General features: G+C 38.1%; 1 protein-coding gene across 1 annotated transcript in view; it reads right to left on the reverse strand.

Annotated features, from left to right (window-relative positions):
• The window catches only part of LOC114646187 (coiled-coil domain-containing protein 34-like), a 42748-nt gene extending 19141 nt beyond the window's left edge, over nucleotides 1–23607 (reverse strand). Inside the window, exons 1-4 of the mRNA XM_028794219.2 lie at nucleotides 23446–23607; nucleotides 13298–13566; nucleotides 11295–11433; nucleotides 1076–1183 (exon numbers count right to left, since the gene is read on the reverse strand). Coding sequence (XP_028650052.2) covers nucleotides 1076–1183; nucleotides 11295–11433; nucleotides 13298–13560 — 510 coding nt within the window. The 5' untranslated portion in view covers nucleotides 13561–13566; nucleotides 23446–23607. The remainder of the gene's footprint in view (nucleotides 1–1075; nucleotides 1184–11294; nucleotides 11434–13297; nucleotides 13567–23445) is intronic.
• Between the last annotated feature and the right edge of the window lie 2201 nt (nucleotides 23608–25808).

Below are 25808 nucleotides of genomic sequence, written 5' to 3' on the forward strand. Positions count from 1 at the left end.
GGCCCTTCAGTGAACTAATAATATTAGCCCCATTAAAAAAAAAAAACCTACAAATACTGTTTTACAATAAAGTACAGTACTGAGTTATTTGTATAGTAATTCTGATACATCCGATTAACCAACAGCACTATAATGGAAAACCATTGTCTTAGAAAATTTCTTGGCAAAGCTGGGTAACACAGCTACACATGCACGTATAAATACACTGGACACAATATGAGGCACTGTTGCTAACTTTAGCTGAGGATTCAATTGTCAAATCAATTAACTACAACAATGTGTAGAAGTTTTGGGTAATAAAGGCAAATTTCATATCAGTTAGTTTCTCTCTTTTAATGCTATAATATTTCATATTAAACATCATAGAGGACATGGTTTAAATGGCATCCTGACCAGGAGGCCTTTATAATGGAAGGATTGAAGGGGACTGCCTCTATGGCCAACATGCTTCCCGAACATGAGATGTGGCAGCATCACTCTGATGGGTCTCCCATGTGCACAGCTCCATGGCTGAATGGGAGATGTAGTCCCAACATCTGGGGAGCTACTGAAGGAGCTACAGGGAGGTGTACTTCATGCTTAAAGATGGTTCCACCTGACCCAGAAAGTGTTTCCGGGGTGCAGTATTGTGGCACTGGATGTATGCGCAGGTCTGGCATATGCAAAGCTTCTCCATATAACCAAGGTAAGTTGAAGTTGGGAGAGGAGAAGACCAATTCACACCTTGATGGATTGGAGCAAAAGAAATGAAAGATAGAAGGAGGATCATTTATTGTAAAGAAGCCCGTGTGAAGTTATTATGTTTAATAAAAATAAAGCTTTTGAACCCAGGACTTGTTTTTGTGGTTTGGGGGTCTGAGGTGCCCCCCTAATGTTCACAGACGAAAAACCTTTTACAATACAAATATATCATACTGGTTTCACTGCCTCAATGGAGGATGTTAAAATCATCCTCCCGATTATAAGGTTACAATGCACCTTCCAAAACAGACCTATTATATGACTTTACACCCTTATTTCACCATTTGATTAAACAAATAAATAAGCACTAAACTATCTGGGGAAAATGTATGACCTGTTGATTCTTCCTTTGAAGCCATTCCTCTCGTTTTTCTGCAGTGAGAATTTTCTTCTTTTCATTTTCCTCTGCCTCTTTAATTTGTTCCTGCTTTAATGTCATCGCCTACAATAAAAAGATTTTAAAACTGTATGTAAATGCTATATTCAGTAAGAGTTGCAAAACACAAAATACTCTCAGGTTTTTAGCACAATTTTACAAAAGTTAATCAGTCTGACATAATCTTTATTAGGGCACTGAAAAAAAAAGGATTTTGACAATCTAACAGCTTACATTATTTAAAACAAAAAGAAGAAAAAGTGGATTTTTAGGGATACTCAAGTATAGACTCTACTAATCCACAATGAGAAACTACCACTTTAGCTTTATTTCACTAGCCATGTCAAATTATTAAAAACTATTTTTCAGTACACTCAGTACCGTCCAATAAATAATAAAAAAAAAAAAAACAAAAATCAGATAAAACTGTAACTTTGTTACTTTAGAATGCAAAGAGCAAAACAAAATCTTCATAGACCTGAAGCAGAATGAATCATGGTTCTACCTAAGTTTTATGTCCCACATATCCCACATAAACTAACTACTACCTGTACATTCTGCTCTCTGCATCAGTTAACATTAAACATTACAAAGCAATTATAAATACAGTGTTTTAGAATATGCTATTCGGTCCCTTAGAATATGCTACCAATTAGTGCTGGGCGGTATGACCAAAATTCTATATCACGGTATTTTTCAAAATTATACTGGTTTCACGGTATTCGACGGTATTTTTTTTTCCCATGCATGAGTGGATGTTAACCACATTTTCCACTGCAATTACTGACTAAGAATAACCTATTCCACTGTCATGAGAATTGTACATTGTACAAAAAAACATTTTAATGTGCACACAAGTATTAATACAGGTTTGCATGGCCCCATAAAGTGATAGTTTTCCAAGAGAAGGAATCGCATTGCATGACAGATGCAGTCAAAATACAGAACCTTTTTATTGAACAAAGTTTGCAAACAACTTAAACTAAAATTTTGACAACATATTTTCAACCATCCAAAGAGGCATTTAGACTTAGTAAAATATCCAGAGGTGTTTGTAAAAAGTTGTATTGCACTGAACATGTCTTAGAAAAGAATAAATAGTAAACCAAATACGCTTTGTTAATGTTAACAATCTCTGTCCACTGACACGTTAAAGTGACTTTTTAAACAACTTTACCATCATTAAACTGCATAATATTTAAACTAATAAATAATAACAATACAATAAATAATAGTGCAACTTCCAGTAATAATACTATTACTTCCAAGACTTTAAAGCCCAGGTGCATTGCACAGTATTCACCAAATTAAAATAGAATAAAACAAGTGCAACTTGGTGCATGACATCTTTACCAACTGAACCATCATTAAGGCAAACTGCATTAATATGGACCTTGCTTCAAGCTAAGCTATATACATAAATAATAAAACTGCAACTTGCATTTATAATGCTATTTGTGGTATAGCCCTACGGAAGCGTATTAGGGCCACGGTGAAGAAAAAAAAAATATGGACACAGTGAAGAAAAAAAACGAAAAACTATATGTCGAGATTAAAGTCAACATTTCCACTTTATTCTCATAGTTTATTTTGTCATTAAAGTAGAATGTCGTAAACTAAACTTCATTCTAAAATCAATGTTTAATTTACTAGATTTTCTCAAACCCCATCATAAATTAATGTAGTACATTAAATGCTTTGTGTTAAGTTTTCCCCGACCCAGTTGTAAATCGCTACGTGCAGAGTGGTGGCTCTCAGGCTAGGGATCTGCACTGGCAATCGGAAGGTTGCCGGTTCGAATCCCGTAAATGCCAAAAAGGGACTCTGCTCTGTTGGGCCCTTGAGCAAGGCCCTTAACCTGCAATTGCTGAGCGCTTTGAGTAGTGAGAAAAGCACTATATAAATGCAAAAATTTAATTATTAAAAAAAAATTATTAAAAATTACTAAGAGGAGGCACCGGCAGCAATCGCTGCACAGACTACATTCACTTCATGATATTCCTGCTCTCTGAAAATGTAGAATGCTAAGATAAATTTTCATGATGAAATGCATTAAAGCAGGTATTAAACATGCAAGGTAGTGCTGCTCCCTCAAAGTCAGGGGTCCCCAGGTGTATGTTCAGTGTAGAGAACTTTATGGCAGGTGTGACGAGGCGCCAAAAATTGGATGTATGAATGGGTATCGCACAGGTTTATCTTAAATATTGTGTAAATATTGGGTTTGTGATCTGGTGGTCAGAGACACAAACACAGAATTCAATAGATGTTCTTCTGAGCAGGCTTTCTTTATTGCATGCATGCTGTCTGTCTGTACCAAACCCGCAGTTCCTATCTTTCCTTTTTCTTTCTCCACATAACCAATCACCACACGATAAACGTCTTTGTGAAATTAAACCTAGTTATAAACTTAGACCACAGAGTGTTCAGAACTTTAAAAAAATCTTTGTTATACATGTTTAATTATACCATCCATTCAGGGTTGCACCCATCCCAGCAAGCATTGTATGCGAGGAAGGAGCAAATCCTGAACGTGGCGCCAACACATCGCAGGGTGAATACGAGCAATACATACACCAGCAGGGTCAATATAGCCTTACAAAACCCCACATCCTATATGACTTTGAAAAAACCTGAAGCACGCCGAGTAAAACCACCAGAAATACATGCAAATTCAAGGCAGCAAACATCAGGGACCCCCTTGCGGCGATGCCGCATTGCACCCTCAACGCCACCGTGCCCCCACATGATTAATACATGCTTTAATGCATTTCATTATGAAAATGATATCAAGTATTTATCTTAGCATTCTAAATGTTCAGGGGACAGGAATATCATGAAATTAATGTATGCTGCCTGCCTCCTCTTCGTGCAAGAGGAAGTAAGTTTAAGAAGCACGCAGTGATTAACATGGCTCAGGGAACACTTAACACAAAGCATTTAATGTGCTACATAACTTATGACAGGTTTTGAGAAAAATCTAGTAAATTAAATATTCATTTTAAGATGAAGTTTAGTTTACGATGTTCTACTTTAATTACAAATTACGAGAATAAAGTCAATATGTCGACTTTAATCTCGACATAAACGGTGAGAATAAAGTAGAAATGTCAAGAATAAAGTCAACATGTCGACTTTATTCTCGTAATAAGCGTCAAGATTAAAATGGAAATGTCGAGAATAAATTCAACATGTCGTGACACTATTACACAGTACCCAGGTACATTACACAGTATTGAAAAAAAATAAAATAAAACAAGTACAACTTGGCTTGCAGTATTATCCAGTAGTATAGAAACAGTATTCACACATTTGAACATAATGGTCCTCATCTGACCTTTTAAAACCAAAGTATCTACAGACAACAGACACGGCTCCTTTTTCGGCAAAAGTTTTTCTGTTTCATCATGCTCAACTTTATCGTCTGCTACAGCTTCACTTTAAGAATGTTCTCTGTCCATTTTCACAGTTCAATACCTCCACTAACGCATGTACTCCGTTGCATTCAGGTTTAGCGGTGCAGCAGTGAAAAAAGGTCCCCCCTTAAACAGTTTCCTGCTGCGCCACGTTCTGAACGTTGTTTAGGCTATTTAAACCGGTGTTGTGGAATAAGAAACATCCATATCATAACAAAAATAAAAAACAGTTTTTGGTATGAACTGGTATACCGCCCAGCACTGCTATCAATGCAACAAACCCTTGAAGTCTTATTTGTACTCTTAATCACATCCTAATATTTCTACTTTCTCCAAAGTACACCATATTAATATACTGAATGAGTTTAGTATTGGGACCTTTTCAGATGGTTATACTGATAATACATTTGCATTCTTTGAACAACTGTGCATTAAACATATAACCTTTTTACCAAAACATGTCTTTAACTATGTGGAACTTAAAGACTTTGGTTAAAGAAACCTGGCTAACTGTCAATCACTGCCATCTGTGGTGCTATAAATAATATCAACAAAGTGTTCAAGAGTAGTCGCCTATATGGATAACCATAAATTGAGATTTTGGCATTACCATTCAGGTTTGCTATATTTGTACTGAATTATATGTGTTGAATGAGAAATCATGACATCTAAAAGAAATGCCAGCTCTAGTCATACAGTATTTAAAAACACAGCAACACTGTTATCGTGTGAAAAATTTGTAATACCAATTTTTTTTTTACTACTGTTTAGGCTGCTCAATGTTGAATCACATGAGACTGAAACATGCTGCATCTCAGCTCAGAGACAAAAGAACATGAACAACGTTCTATAACTTGCTTTTATTACCCTAACTCAGAAATGTGATTCAGCACTAGCAGAAAAACATTGTAGAGCTAAATACAAAGTTGTCCCTCACATATGTGGAAGGCTTTATAGAACTAATGAACTATTAGGACTGGGTATTGGCACTGATATCCAGATTCAATTCGACTCTGATTCACAATGCCCAGATTCAATCTGATATCCATTTTATCTTGACTCAGCTAGTTCACTGATATATTTGAAGTGGTGACTTTTTTTTAGAGATTACTTAACCATGTGTAGAGAACATTAATATGACAAATTACAGTAAGGGTGTCCATAAGCATGGAATGACATTTAAGAAGAAATACATGATTAGTAATGAACAATTAACATTAGTATTTGCAAGATGTGGAACAAAATATTGCTCTTTTTAAAATAAATAAATAAAAGCTTTTTCACAGCACTGCACTCACTCAAAATTTACCATAACTAAACTAATATATGTAATCGCCACATCAGAGTCCACACATATTATGGGGAGATCCTTGTTTTAATACAATGCAATGGCATCTACTTTATAAAACATTTATATCATCTTGCAAATAATATTCTAAAATAATCAAATATTGTTTCTGAAATGTTACTCATTAACCTATTCATGTGTTATGAATCTCCATGTAGACACCCTTCAACTAAACTGCTAACCAAATGTATTCTCCTATTAGACATTTAAAATTAATTTTGTATTAGTTGAAATTAAAGATACACCGGAAAGACTCTGTCTTTTTGTAATTCTACAAGTCATACATATCCTTAGTGCTCATGTGAAACACTCACATTAATCAGTCTCAAAAATGTGTCTTCACTGTTCCTCCTCAGACAAAAAGGAAGCATTTTAAAACAAGGATGTAGAGCTGATGCATTGGATGAATTTAATATAAAAGACAAAGAGCCGACCATTGTGACTGATAACACTGCTAATATGATCTGTACGGTACAGCTTATGCAGTTACTTCACATCGGCTGCTTTCAGCACATGTTCATTTTGGTATAGCAAGCTGGCCAGGTGAGGTGCGCTGTAAACTTTTTTCACCTCATCAGTACAGCTAGCCACATGCTTAAAGAGAAGCAATGTTTATTGGACTTGCCAACACATAAACTTGCAATTGATGTGGTCACATGATGCTCAGCACTTTGGAAATGCTAGAAAAGATTTTGGAACAACAGCCAGCCACCTGAGCAGCTCTGCATACTGTATATGAAGTGAGGTTGCTCCCGGTGTGACCTGGCATGCAGCGCACGTTTTGTGCAACACATCCGCCACAGGTGACAAGTCATTTTAAATTTAGTGAGATGTAACTGTCATGTCGGAATCTGCTGCCCTGGATGTTCAGCTGTCGCAAGTTAACGCTGCTGGAGCTGAGGGGGGTGAGGTGCTGAGCTCAAGGGACGTGCACATACACGGGTAGGGTTAGGACTTCAGACCTGTCCATGTAATGTTATCTGTGTTTGCACAATTAGATGTCTGCACCCCGGCCCCCTGAGCTTCGTTACCATCCCATCCCGCATCCCACAGAGAGTGTTACTCATAGTGAAGTGCCTTTTCCATAGAAAGCCTCAACAGTCGCATTAACAACATCTACTGGATCGAAAATGAGCAAAACTCTACATGCAGTAATTGAGCAGGAAGAGATTCACAAGATTGATCTTCAGGCTTTAAGAATCAATATCAAATTGTTTAAACAAAAAGTAACAATTAATCATGTTGAGCCAGAGTATGAAGTCACTTCCCTAAAATCCATGACTAAGAAGGAAGAACAGCAATATGAAGAAATAGTAACACCATAAAAATTAAGCTTCATATTTAGACAAACCCAGCCACAGGAGATGCACAAACCAGTGTGTTTCTCGTGCCGGTCCCAAGCCCGGATAAATGGGGAGGGTTACGTCAGGAAGGGCATCTGGTGTCAAATTTTGCCAGATCAATATGCGGACAAAAATACAAATTTCCATATCGGATCGGTTGAGCCCCGGGTTAACAACGACCGCCACCAGCACTGTTAACCAACAGGGTGCTGGCGGAAATTGGGCTACTGTTGGCTGAAGAAGAAGGAGAAGAAGAGGGGGAGATGTGTCTGGAGGCAGGAGGAGAGGAGGAAAGTAAAGAGAGTGGAACTGAGGGTAGGAACTCTGAATGTTGGCAGTATGACTGGTAAGGGGAGAGAGTTAGCAGATATGATGGAGAGAAGGAAGGCTGATATATTGTGCGTGCAAGAGACTAAATGGAAGGGAAATAAGGCCAGGTGGATCGGAGGTGGATTCAAATTGTTCTATCATGGTGTGGATGGGAGGTGAAAAAGAGAGTGCAGGCAGGATGGAATGGGTGGAGAAGAGTGTCAGGAGTAATTTGTGACAGACCGGTATCAGCAAGAGTGAAAGGGAAGGTCTGCAGGACGGTAGTGAGACCAGCTCTGTTATATGGGTTGGAGACGGTGGCACTGACCAGAAAGCGGGAGACAGAGCTGGAGGGTAGCAGAGTTAAAGATGCTATGATTTGCATTGAGTGTGACGAGGATGGATAGAATTAGAAATGAGTACATTAGAGGGTCAGCTCAAGTTGGACGTTGGGAGACAAAGCCAGAGAGGCGAGATTGCATCGGTTTGGACATGTGCAGAGAGAGAGATGCTGGGTATAATGGGAGAAGGATGCTAAGGATAGAGCTGCCAGGAAAGAGGGAAAAGAGGAAGGCCTAAGCAAAGGTTTATGGATGTGGTGAGTGAAGACATGCAGGTGATGGGGTGTAACAGAGCAAGATGCAGAGGACAGAACGATATGGAAGGAGATGATCCACTGTGGCAACCCTAACGGGAGCAGCCGAAAGAAGAAAATATTTAGACAAACCAGTTAATGGAGCTGAAGATTAACTAGATCTATTCCAATGCATAAAAAACACAAAAAATTCAAGTGAACCTAAGCAATCCACTGTTTGCTTTACCTTGTCAGAGCTTGAATTTCAGCACAGAAATTCCGACACAGAAATTCTGAGAATCATACATTTTATTTACAAATCCTATATAGTATAAGCTTACATAGCAGGAAAATCTAATTGGTCTTATTTCAGTTTTTGTCTTGAAAGAGGATAGTTTTTTTTTTAGCTTCATTGAAACAAAAGTTGTTGTGAGCAAGTTGTATCACTGTAGTGGAATATTAGAGATGAGCATTTGATTAAGTTTGTTTTTTAATATCAAAACATGGTAGGCAAAAAATAAATAAAAAATCAGTTGGTGTGCATGTGATGATTGTCTCTGATTTCAGTCAAAGTAGATATTTTTTTTAGGCTGACTAAAACTCTACTCACTCAAAAATCAAACACTCATAATGCATACCTCTACAAAGTATCCTAATGTTTTCAGAAACAGGCACCTATACATAATCAGAAAGATTAGAAAAGCATTTTTCAATACAATTTTCAGAAAACATACATAAATAAAGGTTGGTCCCTAATTAAATACATTCTTCCCTAATCTGAAAGAAATACAGTCTAGCTCAACCCAGAATCGCAAAGTGTACAAATTGCAACAAAAATAAACTGCTGCAAATTGGCACTAAAGCACAACTTAAGAAAATTAGCTCCTTCTCAGTTACTCATGACGGAGATCTCATCACACCTTCTTCTAATGCAAGGAATCTTCTTGTCATTATTTAATCCTCCCTTTCTTATTCTACCAACATAAACCACATTAAGAAACTTTCCTGCTTTCACCTCTGTAACATATCCCATGTTCACACATTCTTCTCCTTCTCTAATGCTGAGAAACCTGTCCATGCTTTTATCACATCTCGCATCGATTACTGAACTGTACTGTCTACTTGCAGGTAATCTTATATCACAGCTCCAGCTGATTCAAATGTAGGTTATTATTTTAAAATTAGTTCAACAAGAACATGAGGACACAGTTGGAAAATTATTAAAAGAAATTTCACACAAACATCAGTAAGTTCTTCTTCAGACAGAGAACCACATAAACATTGCATAAATTACCAAGTAGTGTGGTAGGGAGCTAGACTTTAGGGACCTTCTATTTTGGAGAAATTATGTGAATAGAATTTGCAAGCTTTGTTGGGACAGATGGCCTGTTCCTGGGAAACGTTTTCAAATGTTAGCATACTTCCATGTTACCATTACTGCAATACTAAAGATTGTCCTTGAAAAATACTAAAATTACAATGTTGCTGGCTTTGCTTTTAGAAGTTCTGGTTCAGCCAATCACCTATAACCACCCTTTGGCCATGGAAAAAAGTATAAAAACAGGAAATCTGACAGCACTGCAGCAAAGGCCAGAGGTAGATTTACATAGTCGACTGATAAAAGTTGGACTTAGGAGAGAGGCAGAATTTGGAGAAATGTTGAGCAAAAGAAAGAGAGGGGTGATCACAACAAGCCAAAAGGAGTGGACCAGGAAGGAAGACTCAGTCAGTCAGCTCATTTTCTAATCCGCTATATCCTAACACAGGGTCACGGGGGTCTGTTGGAGCCAATCCCAGCCAGCACAGGGTGCAAGGCAGGAACAAACCCCGGGCAGGGCACCAGCCCACCACAAGGCACACACACACGCCCACACACCAAGCACACACTAGGGACAATTTAGGATCGCCAATGCACCTTACCTGCATGTCTCTGGACTGTGGGAGGAAACTTAGCACCCGGAGGAAACCCACGCAGACACAGGGAGAACATGCAAACTCCACGCAGGGAGGACCCGGGAGCGAACCCAGGTCTCCTTACTGCAAGGCAGCAGCGCTACCACTGCGCCACTGTGTCGCCCGGAAGGAAGAGCACTAAAGTAAAAGATTCATACTATAGTACAGGGGTATCAAACTCCAGTGCTAGAGGGCCATAGTGGCTGAAGGTTTTCATTCCAGCCAGTTCCTAATTAGTAAGCTTCACAGCTGCTAAAGGACATACTTCTTCTGTCCCAATAAAAATTAACTTGCTTTTTAAGAACTCTTAGTTGTTTCATTTTTCCTTAAATGGAAGGCAAACAATGAGATGCAAATCAAGGTGAACAAAGGTGCAAATTGAATCAAGAGAGTTGGTCATCTGCTAACTTGCTTTGTATGACAACAACAACAACATTTATTTATATAGCACATTTTTATACAAATGATGTAGCTCAAATTGCTTTACCAGATGAGGAAAGAAAAGTTCATAAAAAATAGAAATATAAAAATAAAATTAGGCAATACTAAATAACAAAGACTAATAATATATAAATAACTATAACATAACATTCTCAAACTCAGTTAATCCAACTCAGTGTCACAGTAGGCTGTAGCATATTCAGGGACAATTAACATGAGAACAAGAAACATAATTTTCTTTCTGAGATTACAGGCGCTCTCCAAGCATATATTTTGTTCTACATAAGAAAACAACAGAAGAAAAATATATCTATACTCAAAGCCACGTACCAGTACACAGAGCTTCAACTGCTAGCAGAAAAATAACTTTTACATTGTAGCAAAAGTGCAAAATTAAATGAATGCCATATAGACTTCTGCCACTGACTAGCAAAAAAAAAAAAAAAAACCCTGTAAATATCAAACAACCACACAACAAGGAGGTGTTTGTTTATATGATTATTCATTAAGGCCATTGCTCCCCATCCTGTATATACAGAGAGGCTAATATTGCAAGATCCGTCACACCTTCAGAATCCCTGGTTCGACTCTCACCCTGTGTACTCTTTTTGTTGTGTTTGAATGTTTTTACCATATGGAGTTTTCTCCGTGTCTATCCCCTCCCATGTTTAGACCTGATACAAATTTTTAAACAATTTATATCAAATATTCATCTTATTTTGTTTGCTAGTGATAACAACTTTCCATACTTCTTTCATACAAAAACAACACATATTACTCAAAATGTAAAACTTACTTTTAAGGTATCTAATTGCATTTCAATTCTTTCTTTCTGTGCCTTTTGAACAATCCATTGCTCCCAGGCAGTGAGTTTAAATTCTGATGATATCTGTCTCTCCTCTTCCAAATAGTTATTTACTCTGGACGTGTCTCCTCTACAATAAATACAGAATGTTTAGAATGATGATTAATACATGTGCTTTAAATTATAATGTATATATAATGTATTTTATACATTAAAAAATGTACTGTGATTGAAGAAAATTTCTAAGCATACCTGTTCTAAATATATTCAAATTCCACATTACAACTAAATAAAAATAAGGTGATACTCAAACCTAAACTGAAGAACATCTGTTCTGCGTTTTTTTTTTTTTGTTGTTGTTAATTAAAACTATTACCCTTCACCACCTTCTCCTTGAAAGTTTATAAAAGTAATGCTGACTTTGTTTAACATTTTTGTACTCTACAACAAAGAAAGGTGGCAAAGCCACCTTACTTTGGCAAAATGTCAGTTAATATCATGCCTACAGTATCAATTACAAGTTGCTAGCTTAATAATATTTATAAAAACTTATAACTGCTGCTGTTAGGAAAAGCAATGTTTCAAATATGTAAGAAATACAGGTTAACACAGAAGCAAGTAACGTTCAAACCATCACTGTATTCAACACAATAAGCACGAAACATTACAAATTCAAGCATGCTACTGAAATATTTGAAAGTAATTCAACGTTTAATACTCTTAACTGCTCAGATGTCTTGCAAATGCAGGCAAATGCCACTGCTATGTCCAATAGGGTATACTATACTATACTACTAGTATACTCTATATACTCTAGTCTTCAAACTGTATATTGATTTCTTTTATGATATACCAGTCTAATAATAAAAATGCAATATTTCTCGTTAAAATCTGTATAAAATCTTTTCTGCACTATAAGTATGTAAACAATATGTAAAAACGCTTGGTGGATAAAGTCACAAATATAACTTATATGAAAGCAGTTGGCAGTATGTATTAAGATGAGTATTCCAGAAATTATGAATCATAATGGTGAAAGAACACTTGCAAAGAGTTATAAAATAGAATTTTGAAACAATAAGGCTGGTCTCAAAATATACCATTTAACAGATTTACATGGGAGCAATGAAAAACAAAATGATAAAGAAACAGAACAAAGGGTTTTTAAAATCAGCAGCATGGTTTTGAAAAAGATTTGATATCCAACAACAAGCTGGTAAGGATGTTAAAATCCAAGAAATTTGGTAAATGTTTAGTATAAACATTCAGAAATGTATAAACCCTTACACAGAACTCTGAACTTGTTAAATTACAGCAGCTCAAAATTGGCAGATTTAAAGGAATAACCTACCCAAAAATATTTTTTATATATTACTTACTCCATGTAGTTTGTAGTGATGGCCAAGAACATTTTTAATCTCATGCTACTGTGGAGAATGGACATAGCAACATTTCTGAACGACAGCACATGGTGACCAATGATTGACAACAGCAAACAATATCAAAAACGTTTATGAAAAAAGTCTCACGTTTCTCATGTTGCATAATGAATGAATCAGGGAAGAAGTCTGTTTAATTTTGATGGATGTTGGCCTGTGACAACTGACTAGAGTAACAGTTTACCCTAGAAAGGAAGGAGTGGACTTTTCTTCTTACACCGCTTAGGGTGCTTGGAAAAATTTCTTGATTGGTAAATATATTGATGGATTAGTACAGGTTTGTGAGTAATATGATATCTACTGGATACTAATTTGATAATTCAGGCTGATTATAAAATGAATGAATTCTATACACATGATTAGGGATTCCTTTTTGCATATTTATGATAAAGGCCAAATACCTATAGTGTGTTTGTCAAGCATCTTACTTTTCATCTTTTGCACTTTAATCCAATGAAGACGGTGCTTTTACTAAAACAGCTTCAAATTTGTAGCTGGGCAAAGACTAGTGTAAACTTTAAGTTATTTACTTAACCTGATTATAAACACGATTACCTTTTAACTTTCTTGTCACACTTTGCAGAAACATCATCTCCTGTGTCACTTTCTTCAAAGCTGTCGTGGTAAATTGGTGAAAGCAATGACTCTGTTGAATCTCCTGTGGAGCCCAGATCACAAGTTCTCTGTCTAAGATCATCATAACTGCTGCTCTTCCTACAAGGAGTTGAAGTTGATCTTCTAGATCGCAAGTTGGTGAGCTGGGTTGGTGTATGAGACATTTCACAAGAATTGATGCGCTCGGTTGGTGTTCCAGACATTTAAATCTTTGAAGGCAAAGGAACAAACACAAAATATGTAAAAGAAAAGGCACAGGTTATACTAAAATAAAACAAAAGCCACATCAGACAATACAAGGCCCAAAAATCTGTAAATCGATCAATAGATAGATAGATACTTTATTAATCCCAAGGGGAAATTCACATACTCCAGCAGCAGCATACCGATACAAAAAACAATATTAAAGATTGATAATAATGCAGGTAAAAACAGACAATAACTTTGTATAATGTTAACGTTTACCCCCCCATGGGTGGAATTGAAGAGTCGCATAGTTTGGGGGAGGAACGATCTTCTCAGTCTGTCAGTGGAGCAGGACAGTGACAGCAGTCTGTCGCTGAAGCTGCTCTTCTGTCTGGAGATGACACTGTTTAGTGGATTTTCCATAATTGATGGGAGCCTGCTAAGCGTCCGTCGCTCTGCCACAGATGTCAAACTGTCCAGCTCCATGTCAACAATAGAGCCTGCCTTCCTCACCAGTTTATCCAGGTGTGAGGTGTCCTTCTTCTTAATGCTGCCTCCCCAGCACACCACCGCGTAGAAGAGGGCGCTCGCCACAACCATCTGATAGAACATCTGCAGCATCTTATTGCAGATGTTGAAGGACGCCAGCCTTCTAAGGAAGTATAACCGGCTCTGTCCTTTCTTACACAGAGCGTCAGTATTGGCAGTCCAGTCTAATTTATCATCCAGCTGCACTCCCAGGTATTTATAGGTCTGCACCATCTGCACACAGTCACCTCTGATGATCATAGGGTCCATGAGGGGTCTGGGACTCCTAAAATCCACCACCAGCTCCTTGGTTTTGCCGGTGTTCAGTTGTAGGTGGTTTGAGTCGCATCATTTAACAAAGTCCTTGATTAGGTCCCTATACTCCTCCTCCTGCAGCCCACGATAGCAGTGTCGTCAGTGAACTTTTGCACGTGGCAGGACTCTGAGTTGTATTGGAAGTCCGATGTATATAGGCTGAATAGGACCGGAGAAAGTACAGTCCCCTGTGGCGCTCCTGTGTTGCTGACCACAATGTCAGACGTGCAGTTCCCAAGACGCACATACTGAGGTCTATCTTTAAGATAGCCCACGATCCATGCCACCAGGTATGAATCTACTCCCATCTCTGTCAGCTTGTCCCTAAGGAGCAGAGGTTGGATTGTGTTGAAGGCGCTAGAGAAGTCTAGAAACATAATTCTTACAGCACCACTGCCTCTGTCCAAGTGGGAGAGGGATCGATGTAGCATATAGATGATGGCATCCTCCGCTCCCACCTTTTCCTGATATGCAAACTGCAGAGGTTCGAGGGCGTGTTGAACCTGTGGCCTCAGGTGGTGAAGCAGCAGCCTCTCCATGGTCTTCATCACATGTGATGTCAGAGCAACAGGCCGGAAGTCATTCAGCTCACTAGGACGTGATACCTTTGGGACTGGGGTGATGCAAGATGTTTTCCAAAGCCTTGGGACTCTCCCCTGTTCCAGGCTCAGGTTGAAGATGCGCTGTACAGGACCCCCCAGCTCCAATGCACAGACCTTCAGCAGTCGTGGCGATACTCCATCTGGACCCGCTGCTTTGCTGGTACGAAGTCTCCTCAGCTCTCTGATCACCTGCACTGTTGTAATTGTGGGTGGGGATGTCTCTCCTATGCTGGTATCAGCAGAAGATGTGTGGAGGGTGCAGTACTCCGAGGTGAGAGTGAGAGTGAGTTAGGGTGGTCAAACCTGTTAAAGAAGTTGTTCATTTGGTTTGCTCTCTTAACGTCTCTCTCGATGGTGGCACCCTGCTTCGAGCTGCAGCCAGTGATGATTTTCATCCCATCCCACACTTCCTTCATGCTGTTATTCTGCAACTTCTGCTCCAGCTTTCTCCTGTACTACTCCTTCGCCGCCCGGAGCTGGACTCTAAGTTCCTTCTGCACACGCTTAAATCAACAATGTTAATGACGTTGTCTTGTCAGCTTCATATACTCACAAATAACTATTTTACATTTGAGTTTATTTTTAACTGCTTTAATGTTCCAAATTACTAAAATAAGGAAGATATAAAGCTAAATCAATATTCCAAAAAGTAGACTGCAAACAGTGCATCAGAACCCAAAAGTAAGACTAATGTGAGCAAACCACCATCCTTTTGTAACAAATTTAAACAGATAATATGGAGTATAAAGCTGCAGTGAATTCAGACAGCAAAGTAAAGTACTTTGTATGCCAGTAACAAAACGATACTTAAGCGCTGTAATACAACTAACAAAATCAACATGAAACAGTAAATAATATACTGTAAAATACATAATCAATTTTATACGCATCATACATACTCTGTGATGCCATAAAATGAGGGTAGACCAAAAATCAGTGGTATAATTTGCAATAAACACCAAGATTAGGTTGGGGGCTGATTGCGTGTTTCTGCACCCACCACACAACGTTAACCACCACTACAAGCTAGGGTAGTTACACTACATGTACACTAACAGTGTTTTGTTGGGATGTTTACCAGCTGCAACAACACATGAATGTTTGACATTGGCCACATCATTGGCACTCAAAAGAACATGAAATTCTACTGATATATTTTGATACATACTGGCTGTAAAGGTACAACTGCACAATAGTGCTGGGAATGATGCCTCAAGCTGATTAAGAACTTGATTGACCTGATCACAGACGGGCATAAAGTGCCATATCAGTGGATTAGCTGGTTAGTTGGTGTACCCTCAACAATCTTAACTTGAATTCCTTGAAAACACTGGAAAGTATTGTGTATTTTAATACAAACTCTTCACCTTCTACACCGTAGTAATAAATGGTGTTACTGTGAACATGGCGGAATCATTTACATTTCTTAGCACAAGCATCACTAACACTCTGAACAGGGATGCAAACGGAATGGTCCTTATCAAAAAAGCTCAGTAGTGAATGTTTTTTCTCCATCAACTTAAAATGTTTAACTTTTCCCAATCACAGCTGGTACTGTTTTATAAAGTTTTTCTTGAAAGTAGCATCACTTGCTCCATAACTGTCTTGTATGGTAGTGCATCTGCTCACTCAGAGATTGTGGTATATTATTTGGGCAGCAGAAAAAAATGTAAGCCTGAAACAGGACTCCATTGAGGACTAGTATACAGTGATCCCTCGCTATATCGCGCTTCGCCTTTCGCGGCTTCACTCTATCGCGGATTTTATATGTAAGCATATTTAAATATATATCGCGGATTTTTTGCTGGTTCGCGGATTTCTGAGCACAATGGGTCTTTTAATTTCTGGTACATGCTTCCTCAGTTGGTTTGCCCAGTTGATTTCATACAAGGGACGCTATTGGCAGATGGCTGAGAAGCTACCCAACTTACTTTCTCTCTCTCTCTTGCGCTGACTTTCTCTGATCCTGACGTAGGGGGTGTGAGCAGGGGGGCTGTTCGCACACCTAGATGATACGGACGCTCTCGTCTAAAAATGCTGAAAGATTATCTTCACGTTGCTACCTTCTGTGTGCAGCTGCTTCGTGAAGCGATATGCTGCACGGTGCTTCGCATACTTAAAAGCTCAAAGGGCACGTATTGATTTTTGACTTTGTTTTTCTCTGTCTCTCTCTCTCTCCCTGCTCCTGACGGAGGGGGTGTGAGCTGCCGCCTTCAACAGCTTTGTACCGGCGGTGCTTCGCATACTTAAAAGCCAAACAGCCCTATTGATTTGTTTGGTTTCCTCTCTCTCCTGACGCGCACTCCTTTGAAGAGGAAGATATGTTTGCATTCTTTTAATTGTGAGACAGAACTGTCATCTCTGTCTTGTCATGGAGCACAGTTTAAACTTTTGAAAAAGAGACAAATGTTTGTTTGCAGTGTTTGAATAACGTTCCTGTCTCTCTACAACCTCCTGTGTTTCTGCGCAAATCTGTGACCCAAGCATGACAATATAAAAATAACCATATAAACATATGGTTTCTACTTCGCGGATTTTCTTATTTCGCGGATGGCTCTGGAACGCAACCCCCGCGATGGAGGAGGGATTACTGTATATCACGGTTCATAAATGGCCAGAAATATAATTAAAGACTATACTCATTCAGGCAAGCATCACTTTACCATCGAGGTACTGGTCAATAACGACAAGAACTACTGTACTAGGCATATAAACCATTTCTTTCCTACTGCAGTAACTATGATCAAACACAGTCACCGATTCATCTCTCGTTTTTTTTGACTTCTAAACTCCTCCATCTAAATTATGTTAATTTTGGAGTTTATTTTATAAAGACTTGCTTGATATATTACTTGGAAGGAGTGGGATTCTACATTACAATATTATATATTTCTTTTTTGCACAATTAGGAGGCTTTGCCCCCTGCTCCTTCGCTCGCCAACCCCTCACCCCCGCCTGAGCTTCGCACTGTTGTGAAGAGGGGGGCTGAACACACCCCAAGGACACGCTTCCGCTCCTCCGAAACAGTGATACAATTTTTTGCTGTTGACTTACTGCTGCTGTTTTTCCGTGTGATCTGCACCTTGCTCGCCTACCCCTTCCCTCCCCGCCACCAGCAATACGCGCTGCCATGCCGTGTGATCTAAACTTCGTTCGCATACCAATTCCCCCACGTGATGTTGTGAAGACTGTGGCTGAATGCACACCAAGGTGATGAGGTCGCTCCTCTGAAACCCCTCTTAAACGGTGATACATTGGAAAACAAGTAACAGTTGGTTTTTTTACCTCCACTTTGCGCGATCAGCTACTGGCTTGCTGCTGCATTCGTTCTGTGGGATCGGCATTTCGAGCAGCGCTTCAAATGTTTAAAAGCAAGTACAGCACCTGTCCTTTTGTCCTCAAACAATATGCGATCTCTTTTCACTATTCCGTTACTTCACCGAGTAATATTTTCTGTTTGTTTGTGCTAATGTGATCTTTTCACTCATTTTTTTGGGACTTTCGAATTTTCTTACTTCCATTATCTCTAACCTGCTCTGCATGTGTATCATGGGACTTGCTTACAAAGGTTGTAAGTATGATGTGATGATGTGTTCATGGGATATGAAAGTGTCTTTCTTCAAAAGATCTCTCTTCAAAAGTGTCTCTCTGTCTCCCTTCAAAAGATCACGTCTTGTCGCTGGAAAAAAGTCTCGTCCCAAGATTTTTTTATAGAATAGAAAGATATCATTTTTTTACTACTACTGTATATAATGTGATGGCGTCAAGTATCGCACATTGTGTTGTTTAATTGCATTTACCTTGTTATGTGGATAAGAATGTAATACTAAGAAAAATTCTTAGCAACTATGTTGCCTGGCATTAAACGTCAGAAGCTCATCTATACAGTAGATCTAGTACAATAACATTTCGAGGGGGTTACCAGGTTGTGTGCCACATTTCCAGAATGCCTATATGAAAGATGCCCACAATCCATAGATTACTGGTTCTCATCTTAGAACCATCTAAAGGTGAAAAGTTCTTTCAATCCACCCTTTATATTGTTTGCATCTGACATACCAGCAATCTTCTAAATGCACCTAAATTCATGGGTCATTTTCAGCAGTAATTTCCACTTCACCCTTAAGGGCAGACATCTTCATATGCAAGTCCAGTGTTCAACATGAGTGACAGCACAAGGCAGAAAATATTCTCAAAAAGCAATGAGCAACAGGTTCATGCCATGTCCTTTGTTCTTCCTTCTGTATGAAAATGTACCTGTCACTTAGAACATTGTCTCCCTATAGGTTCAGTTCCACAGTTTTTAGTTGGATGTGCCTCCCAAAACTTTTAGTAGTTGGACCAAGCAAAGCCAACTACAGGGCTGACCCTGTGGAATTTACCCACTACTAACACAACTCCGGAACAGTCTGTTATGGACTAATAAATCATATTCTGATTTATTTGTTTTTGAAATCATTTCTTACAAATCATTTGTCCTATATTTGTTATCGTGTATACATGACTACTGCTTATAATTTGCCCCTGTTCCATTTCAAAATAGAAGTTCATGTCTGTTAATCAGCCTGACTAATATTAATGATAAGGTTTTGATAACTGACAAAGAATATATATAACTTACAAATGTCACATGAACATGCCATAAAAAGTAGCACTACTATCACACGTTCTTAACCAACCAAACTGCACTATATAAAAGCAAGGAAAATAAACCAAGATTAAGATGGTTGCATCAGGCAGATAATGTAAAATTATGTAAATACGACGAGTGTATATATCTTCAGTTCAAAACATGCAGCATACAGTATGCAATAGCAAGCAAACTCTGTATGCCCTCTATTTGGAGAGGTGGATGTTGCATGAACTATTGTTTCAGAACACTCAAAAATTCTTGGTTTTACTACAGTAATAACAACCTGTTTCTTCACTGGCTGGTCAGGTCACGGCACAGCAAAATGTTTGCAGACACAGATAACTCTTTTGGGGTGGGGATTTAAGTTGTTACAAAGAGAGGCGAAGCACACCATTTTTTCTCCTTTCCACCCAGAGCTGCTTTCCAGCAGCAGTAATCAAATAAACTGAGACAAACATTTCTACGCATAAATCTTAATTTTTTGTACAATTTTTGTTTAATTTAAAATAGAAATGCTCTGTCAGGTCGTCAAAAGAGTGAGAGATGAAGGAAGGAACATAAAAATGTCTATCAGTTCAAAACTTTATTAAAAAAAAGAGAGACTGGAGTCGGAGAGAAAGAGAGAAAGATAGAGAGAGAGAACATGTGCCCCTCAACCTCCCCCCCACCTCTCTCACGGCATAACCAAGTCCATAACATACATCCAATATAGTAAATTAAACAGATTTTTTCAGATCATTTGTAGCAGAACCTGTGCCAATATGACAAAACTTCAACAATAACTCAATCCAATCCTGAAATGTGGATTAAAACAAAGAGGCAAACATGTAATAAAAGAAAGGGGACATTGGACTAACAAAAGTGTGTCTATCAGGAGGGGTTGATGCTTCAGTAGCCTACTGAAAAACGGGGAACTATGAGGGGCAACAACAACAAACATCAAACATCCACGATTTGAGAAGCAGATAACTCCATATGTAACAAATTATAAAATTAAGATACCCAATAATCATTTGCAACAGTCTCGAGGGATGTCCAGAATGAAGCAAGGAGGAACTTAGCAACAGGATTTCCTAAGCAGAGAACATCCCATTGGTACAGGTCAGATTTAGCAAGGAAAAATCTTAAAAGATTGTTTTAGGCAGTAGTGGAATATCAACAGAAAGGAAAGAAGACAAGCAGTAAGACACGCACATTCAAAATGAAAAAACTGGAGGGCAGAACCAGAAAGTGTGAAGAAAATGCCTCGAACATCCAGTGGGCAAAAGTGATAAAGTGCAATTGTACTTCTGGATCCAACTGATAGGACATACAAAGAGGAGGGAACATTAATAATTAGAATTTCAGGAAAAGAGTCTGACATTATGGTCAACCAAGCAAGAGGATAAGAGGAAGGAAAGAGGTCTTCAAGTCAAACTGAAGTTAGGGGGAGAGGTTTATAAGCCACAAAGTAGAAGAGGTGACAGACTAGAGGTTTAAGTAGGGGAAAGAGCAAGACAGTGTCAAGAGACTGAGTGGGGAGAGAAAGAGATAGAGATACCACATGTTCTTAACAAAGAGTTTTGCATAGTTAATAAAACCCCAGCACAGGAGCCCAAAGAAAGCGATGCTATCAGGCAAGTATGGACAAATTTACTCAAACCCCAACTATCAAACAAATAAACACATAAAATTAAATTAACAAGGGGTGAGAGGCCTTGGAAAATGTGTATACTGCCTTATCCTAGGTTAGGCTTGTGCCACAGCCTAAGTTAAAAATGTGGTAGCAGCTATTATTACTGCTATGACAAGCCACATTATTAGATATTTAAAGATGTCTTGGAATACTGCAAACAAGAAATGTATGTGAAAGTTACAGCTTCATTGCTGTTTCAATTAAGTTTTTGAGAATCAGGTTTTCTTCTCTGCATTACCATAAATGTTTGTTTTCTGCTTATTTCAGATAGAGTTTACTTTTCTGAATCTGTATTTTAGGGAAGCTGTTTTTTTAAAACAAAATATCCAAAACCCAACACAGTCAATGCTCACCTTTAATTACGAAAAGGAGAGTTGTAGCTTAATACAAAGGCTCATAAAGTTATGCTGTTGTTCAGATGACAAGACTTTTACTAGTGTGTGTGTGTGAGGTTTCCAGAAGCACGTGCTTTGGCATCAATTCTTGTGCTGTATGACTGTTAAAGGGACCTGAAAGTAAAAATGTGCAGGAAGCATTGCTACATACATGCATTATAATTCATTCTATCCTTAAGAAGAACATGAGTGGGTGCATTGTAATAAATATGCATTATCCTTAACACCACACACAGCAATGATCATTTCTGCTTAACAACGCCTTTGACATAGCATACATGACTGAGCTTGGACTGCAGCACGCCGCCATGATACCATTTCTTTATATCATTGCTGCTTGCTCATTTGGACATATTTAACAAAACAGTATTGTGAAGATCCAAATACTCTTTTTATGACTTGAAGTGTTAATATACTGTACATTAACATAACATTCTCAAGCCCACATAATCCAACTGAGTTTGAATAACTAAGTAGATGTTCCTGCACACCCCTATGTTTACATAAAGAGAAAATGGAATTCAAAGCTATGTTGCATACAGTATATCGCACCATTCTATTAAGACCACAATTACAAGGCATAACAAGAGCTAATATTTTTTAACAACGGGGTAATAGGTAAAGTGACTTGCTCAGGGTCAGTACAAGAGCTTAAAGTAAGGGGAGGCCCAGCAATTTTGCAGTTCATAGTTCAACTCCATAGCTGATGTTTATGAAGAGAGTATGAACTATCTTTTTTAGTGAACACCATCCCCGAGTGCTTTTCAAGTACTGAGATACTGCACAGCTATTTACATGCTGCATATTCTTTAAAAAGATACACAGCACTGGTTATATACAGTAATTGGTTTTAAACCACAAAAACAATTTGATGATTGGACTGTGGCAGCAACCTTGTGGATGGAAGTTCAAACGTGCATTTACATTAAATGGCATAGGATTAAAATGTACAACTTACTCCATAATAAAGAATTACCCAACAGGGTATATAAACTGAGAAAAAGAAAATGTGAGGTGCAGTTTGGTTTAAAATGATGCAATAAGTATCATCACATTCAATACAAAACGGCACTATATATATGAAAAAGACATAGGTCAACAGTTATTATGTGAAAGAAAGAAGTATATATTGTATATCCAGAAAATTATTTTTTAACTGTTTATGGTTTACAAATAAACCATGAACTGATTAAAAAAAAAAGAAAGATCAAGGTCTGATATGTGGTCGATGCAACTTTATGGGAGATGCACAGCGTTTTCTAAGAAGTGCACTAAGATTTCATTTGCTCAAAGTATGCTAAAACAGGTCTTGATTTAAAACGATATTACTAACTCTGGACTTGATTAAAATCTACTGAGATCATATACAGTATATGTATTACAATATTTTACGTTTTAATGTATCAATATCAATCAAAAGTCTTCGCACATTCGATATAGAAAGCAACTTTGGTACACTAGTTTGATATTATCAATTTAGAAATGCAATTAAAACGCACTCTACTGTATATGCAATCGGTCTTGTAAAACTGAAAGTTGCGCATCGCCATCCAATCACTCCGACACTTCGTTATTGATAACACAACGAAAAAACAACCCTGGAACACGTAGATGGCATGTCTAATAATTCATGATTTTACAGCCAAAAAGCCGACATAAATCTTCTTTATTTGTATAAACAACGTTTTACTTCCACTCTAGATAACATCCCTAGAACAACACTTTCCACATAAAGAAAGGCAGGGTCGACTCACCCGATTTTAATGAACCCCCTAGACGATTTACAACTTCAAAAAATGAAAATACATCGTTCAGATTTCCACTAGCCCCCTCAACGTCCCCTTACATTGCATTGTAAACGAACACTTCTCAACGTCCGTTTATTTTGAAAATGGCTGTACAACGCCTCCAGCTCCCATCAACCCTTGCGTTAGGCACGCCGTTGCTAACAGCGGACCAATGAGCACTTTCCGTCCTGCAATGGAAACGTTACGACGGCAACGCGAGACGCCTGTCAGGTAGGCACTGGCTTGCTTTAGTTGTTTTAGACGCACTTCAAAATCTAATACTGTACACCGATAAAATGTCGCTCGTTCACGATCGTTTTTAGGATAGAATAAGTATAGAAAAAATGATGAGATTCAAATCAACTTAATACTTGATTGTTTCACTTATTTTAAACGGGCTGAAACATGCACGCTCAATACCTGGATAAGGCATGTTCTTACCTTCGTTTTAATAATTAAAGGATTTTGAAGACGGGGTGTTTCCCGCAGCACTGACTGCACGGCGGGAGTAACAACTGTTATGGGAGGCTCCTAGTAGTATGATTTTACACATGGCTACGAGAAAAGAGATGATCAAAAACGGATGGTCATTTTCTACCATAATATAGTAGACGTAACTTCGCAAAACATTAAAAGCGTGTTAGTCAGTACACGATGAAAATACATTAGCAAGCAGCCTCTACAGCATTAAGCCTTTGAACACTGGAATGATAACCATTTAGCCTTTGATTTAATTTTTTTTCCTCCAGCGTCATATAAATCATATTACCTTTTCAGTGTTAAACTCGAAACTTCGACTTTGCTATTACGATTTTTGTTAAGTCATTTTATGTGTTTTTCTGTTAAGCAGTGAAGCTTGTGCTTTGAGTAGCTCAGATTTCTACCATTTAACTGGTCTTTGCAACTATTCTTTTCATTTTAATTTTGATCCGCGTCCTTGCCCCAACAGATGTACAGCACTGCTTAACAGCACATAGTAATTCACATATTATTATGCTTGAATTTGCTGGGGTGCTTTTGATTGAGTGATGTCAGTTTACTTTGTACTAAATGTAATGTTTTGCATTTACACCAGTAAAAAGTTTTAATGATGCCACAACCTTGTAGAGTCCTGGGCTCAAATCCTGTCTTGGGCATGGTCTTTGCGAAATATGCCTCTTTTGTTTTATTTCTTTGGGTTTTCTCTTAACTGTGAAATTTGATTTTATTCTATATTCTAAAGATGTGCTGGGTGAGCTAATTGGTGATTTTAAGATGGCACAGATGACAGCATAAGTGGGAGTGAAAACTACAATGCCCTGGTACTTGATTCTGGTTTGGCTGCAGACTTATGCCACATGGTACCAGGGTAGGCTGTTTCTCCTTCTCAGGCCTGTGTTGGAATGAATGAATTTGGAAAATGATTTAGTGGATGACAGGTGCGGTTTTATTTCATCTGATCACAATTTTATCTATTTTCTTCTCCATGTTTTATGGATCACTTTCTTTATGTTTCTCCACCCTCCACATGAGAAATGATTTTTGGCCACTCCAACAAACAGGACAGCTTTTTTGATAGACTGTGAAATATAGAATTGTGGAATCACTATTTTCTTACTGTAACTAAATTACATTCTTCTTTCAAAGCAATTGGCTTTCTGGTAGCCTCCCAAAATAGTTTTGGCCCTCTCCCACTGCTTAAATGAGAAGGGAAAGTCTTTCAGTGCTCTTTCAGTTTAAAATAATAATTTTTTAAAGGATAGGTTCAGTATTTTTCAAGTTGAATTTATTTCTTCACAATCATTGTATGTATTCATCTGCCACATGAAATTGTGTTCTCTAAGTGAAACTTTTTTTTTTGTGTAGCCTGCTCTTGGGTTCAGTAATGGACTTGAAGGGTAATGGGGTCCCAATATGAAAACAAAAGCAATCAAACTTACTGAATTGGTTCATTTTTTCAAGCCAAAAGTGATATCAAATATTGATCTGCTTCTTGAAATATATTGCAAAACAGCATATCCATGTTGATTTAGGAAGGAAGAAAAGCAAAAACCATAATATTGTTGTGAGTTTCAGCCAATTTAAAAGGAGACTGGCTGTGTTCTTCACTTCATTCTTCGTCTTCCTCTGCAACAACCATTCAGCCTGAGGGTGCAATATTCTTCAGTGTATACATTTTACTTCAGAAAGTCCCCCCCAGTAACTGCTATTGACATTATTCTATCTTGATACTCAAATATGAGTTGCTTTTTTTGTTCTATAGATAACTAGACATTAATCACTGCAAAAAGCCACCCTTATGATTGCTCACAGTCTTTCTCTATCCAGAAGCTAATTTCGATATTTAGAAT

This window comes from Erpetoichthys calabaricus, chromosome 2 (assembly GCF_900747795.2).
Source record: "Erpetoichthys calabaricus chromosome 2, fErpCal1.3, whole genome shotgun sequence".
Classification (NCBI taxonomy): Eukaryota; Metazoa; Chordata; class Cladistia; order Polypteriformes; family Polypteridae; genus Erpetoichthys; species Erpetoichthys calabaricus.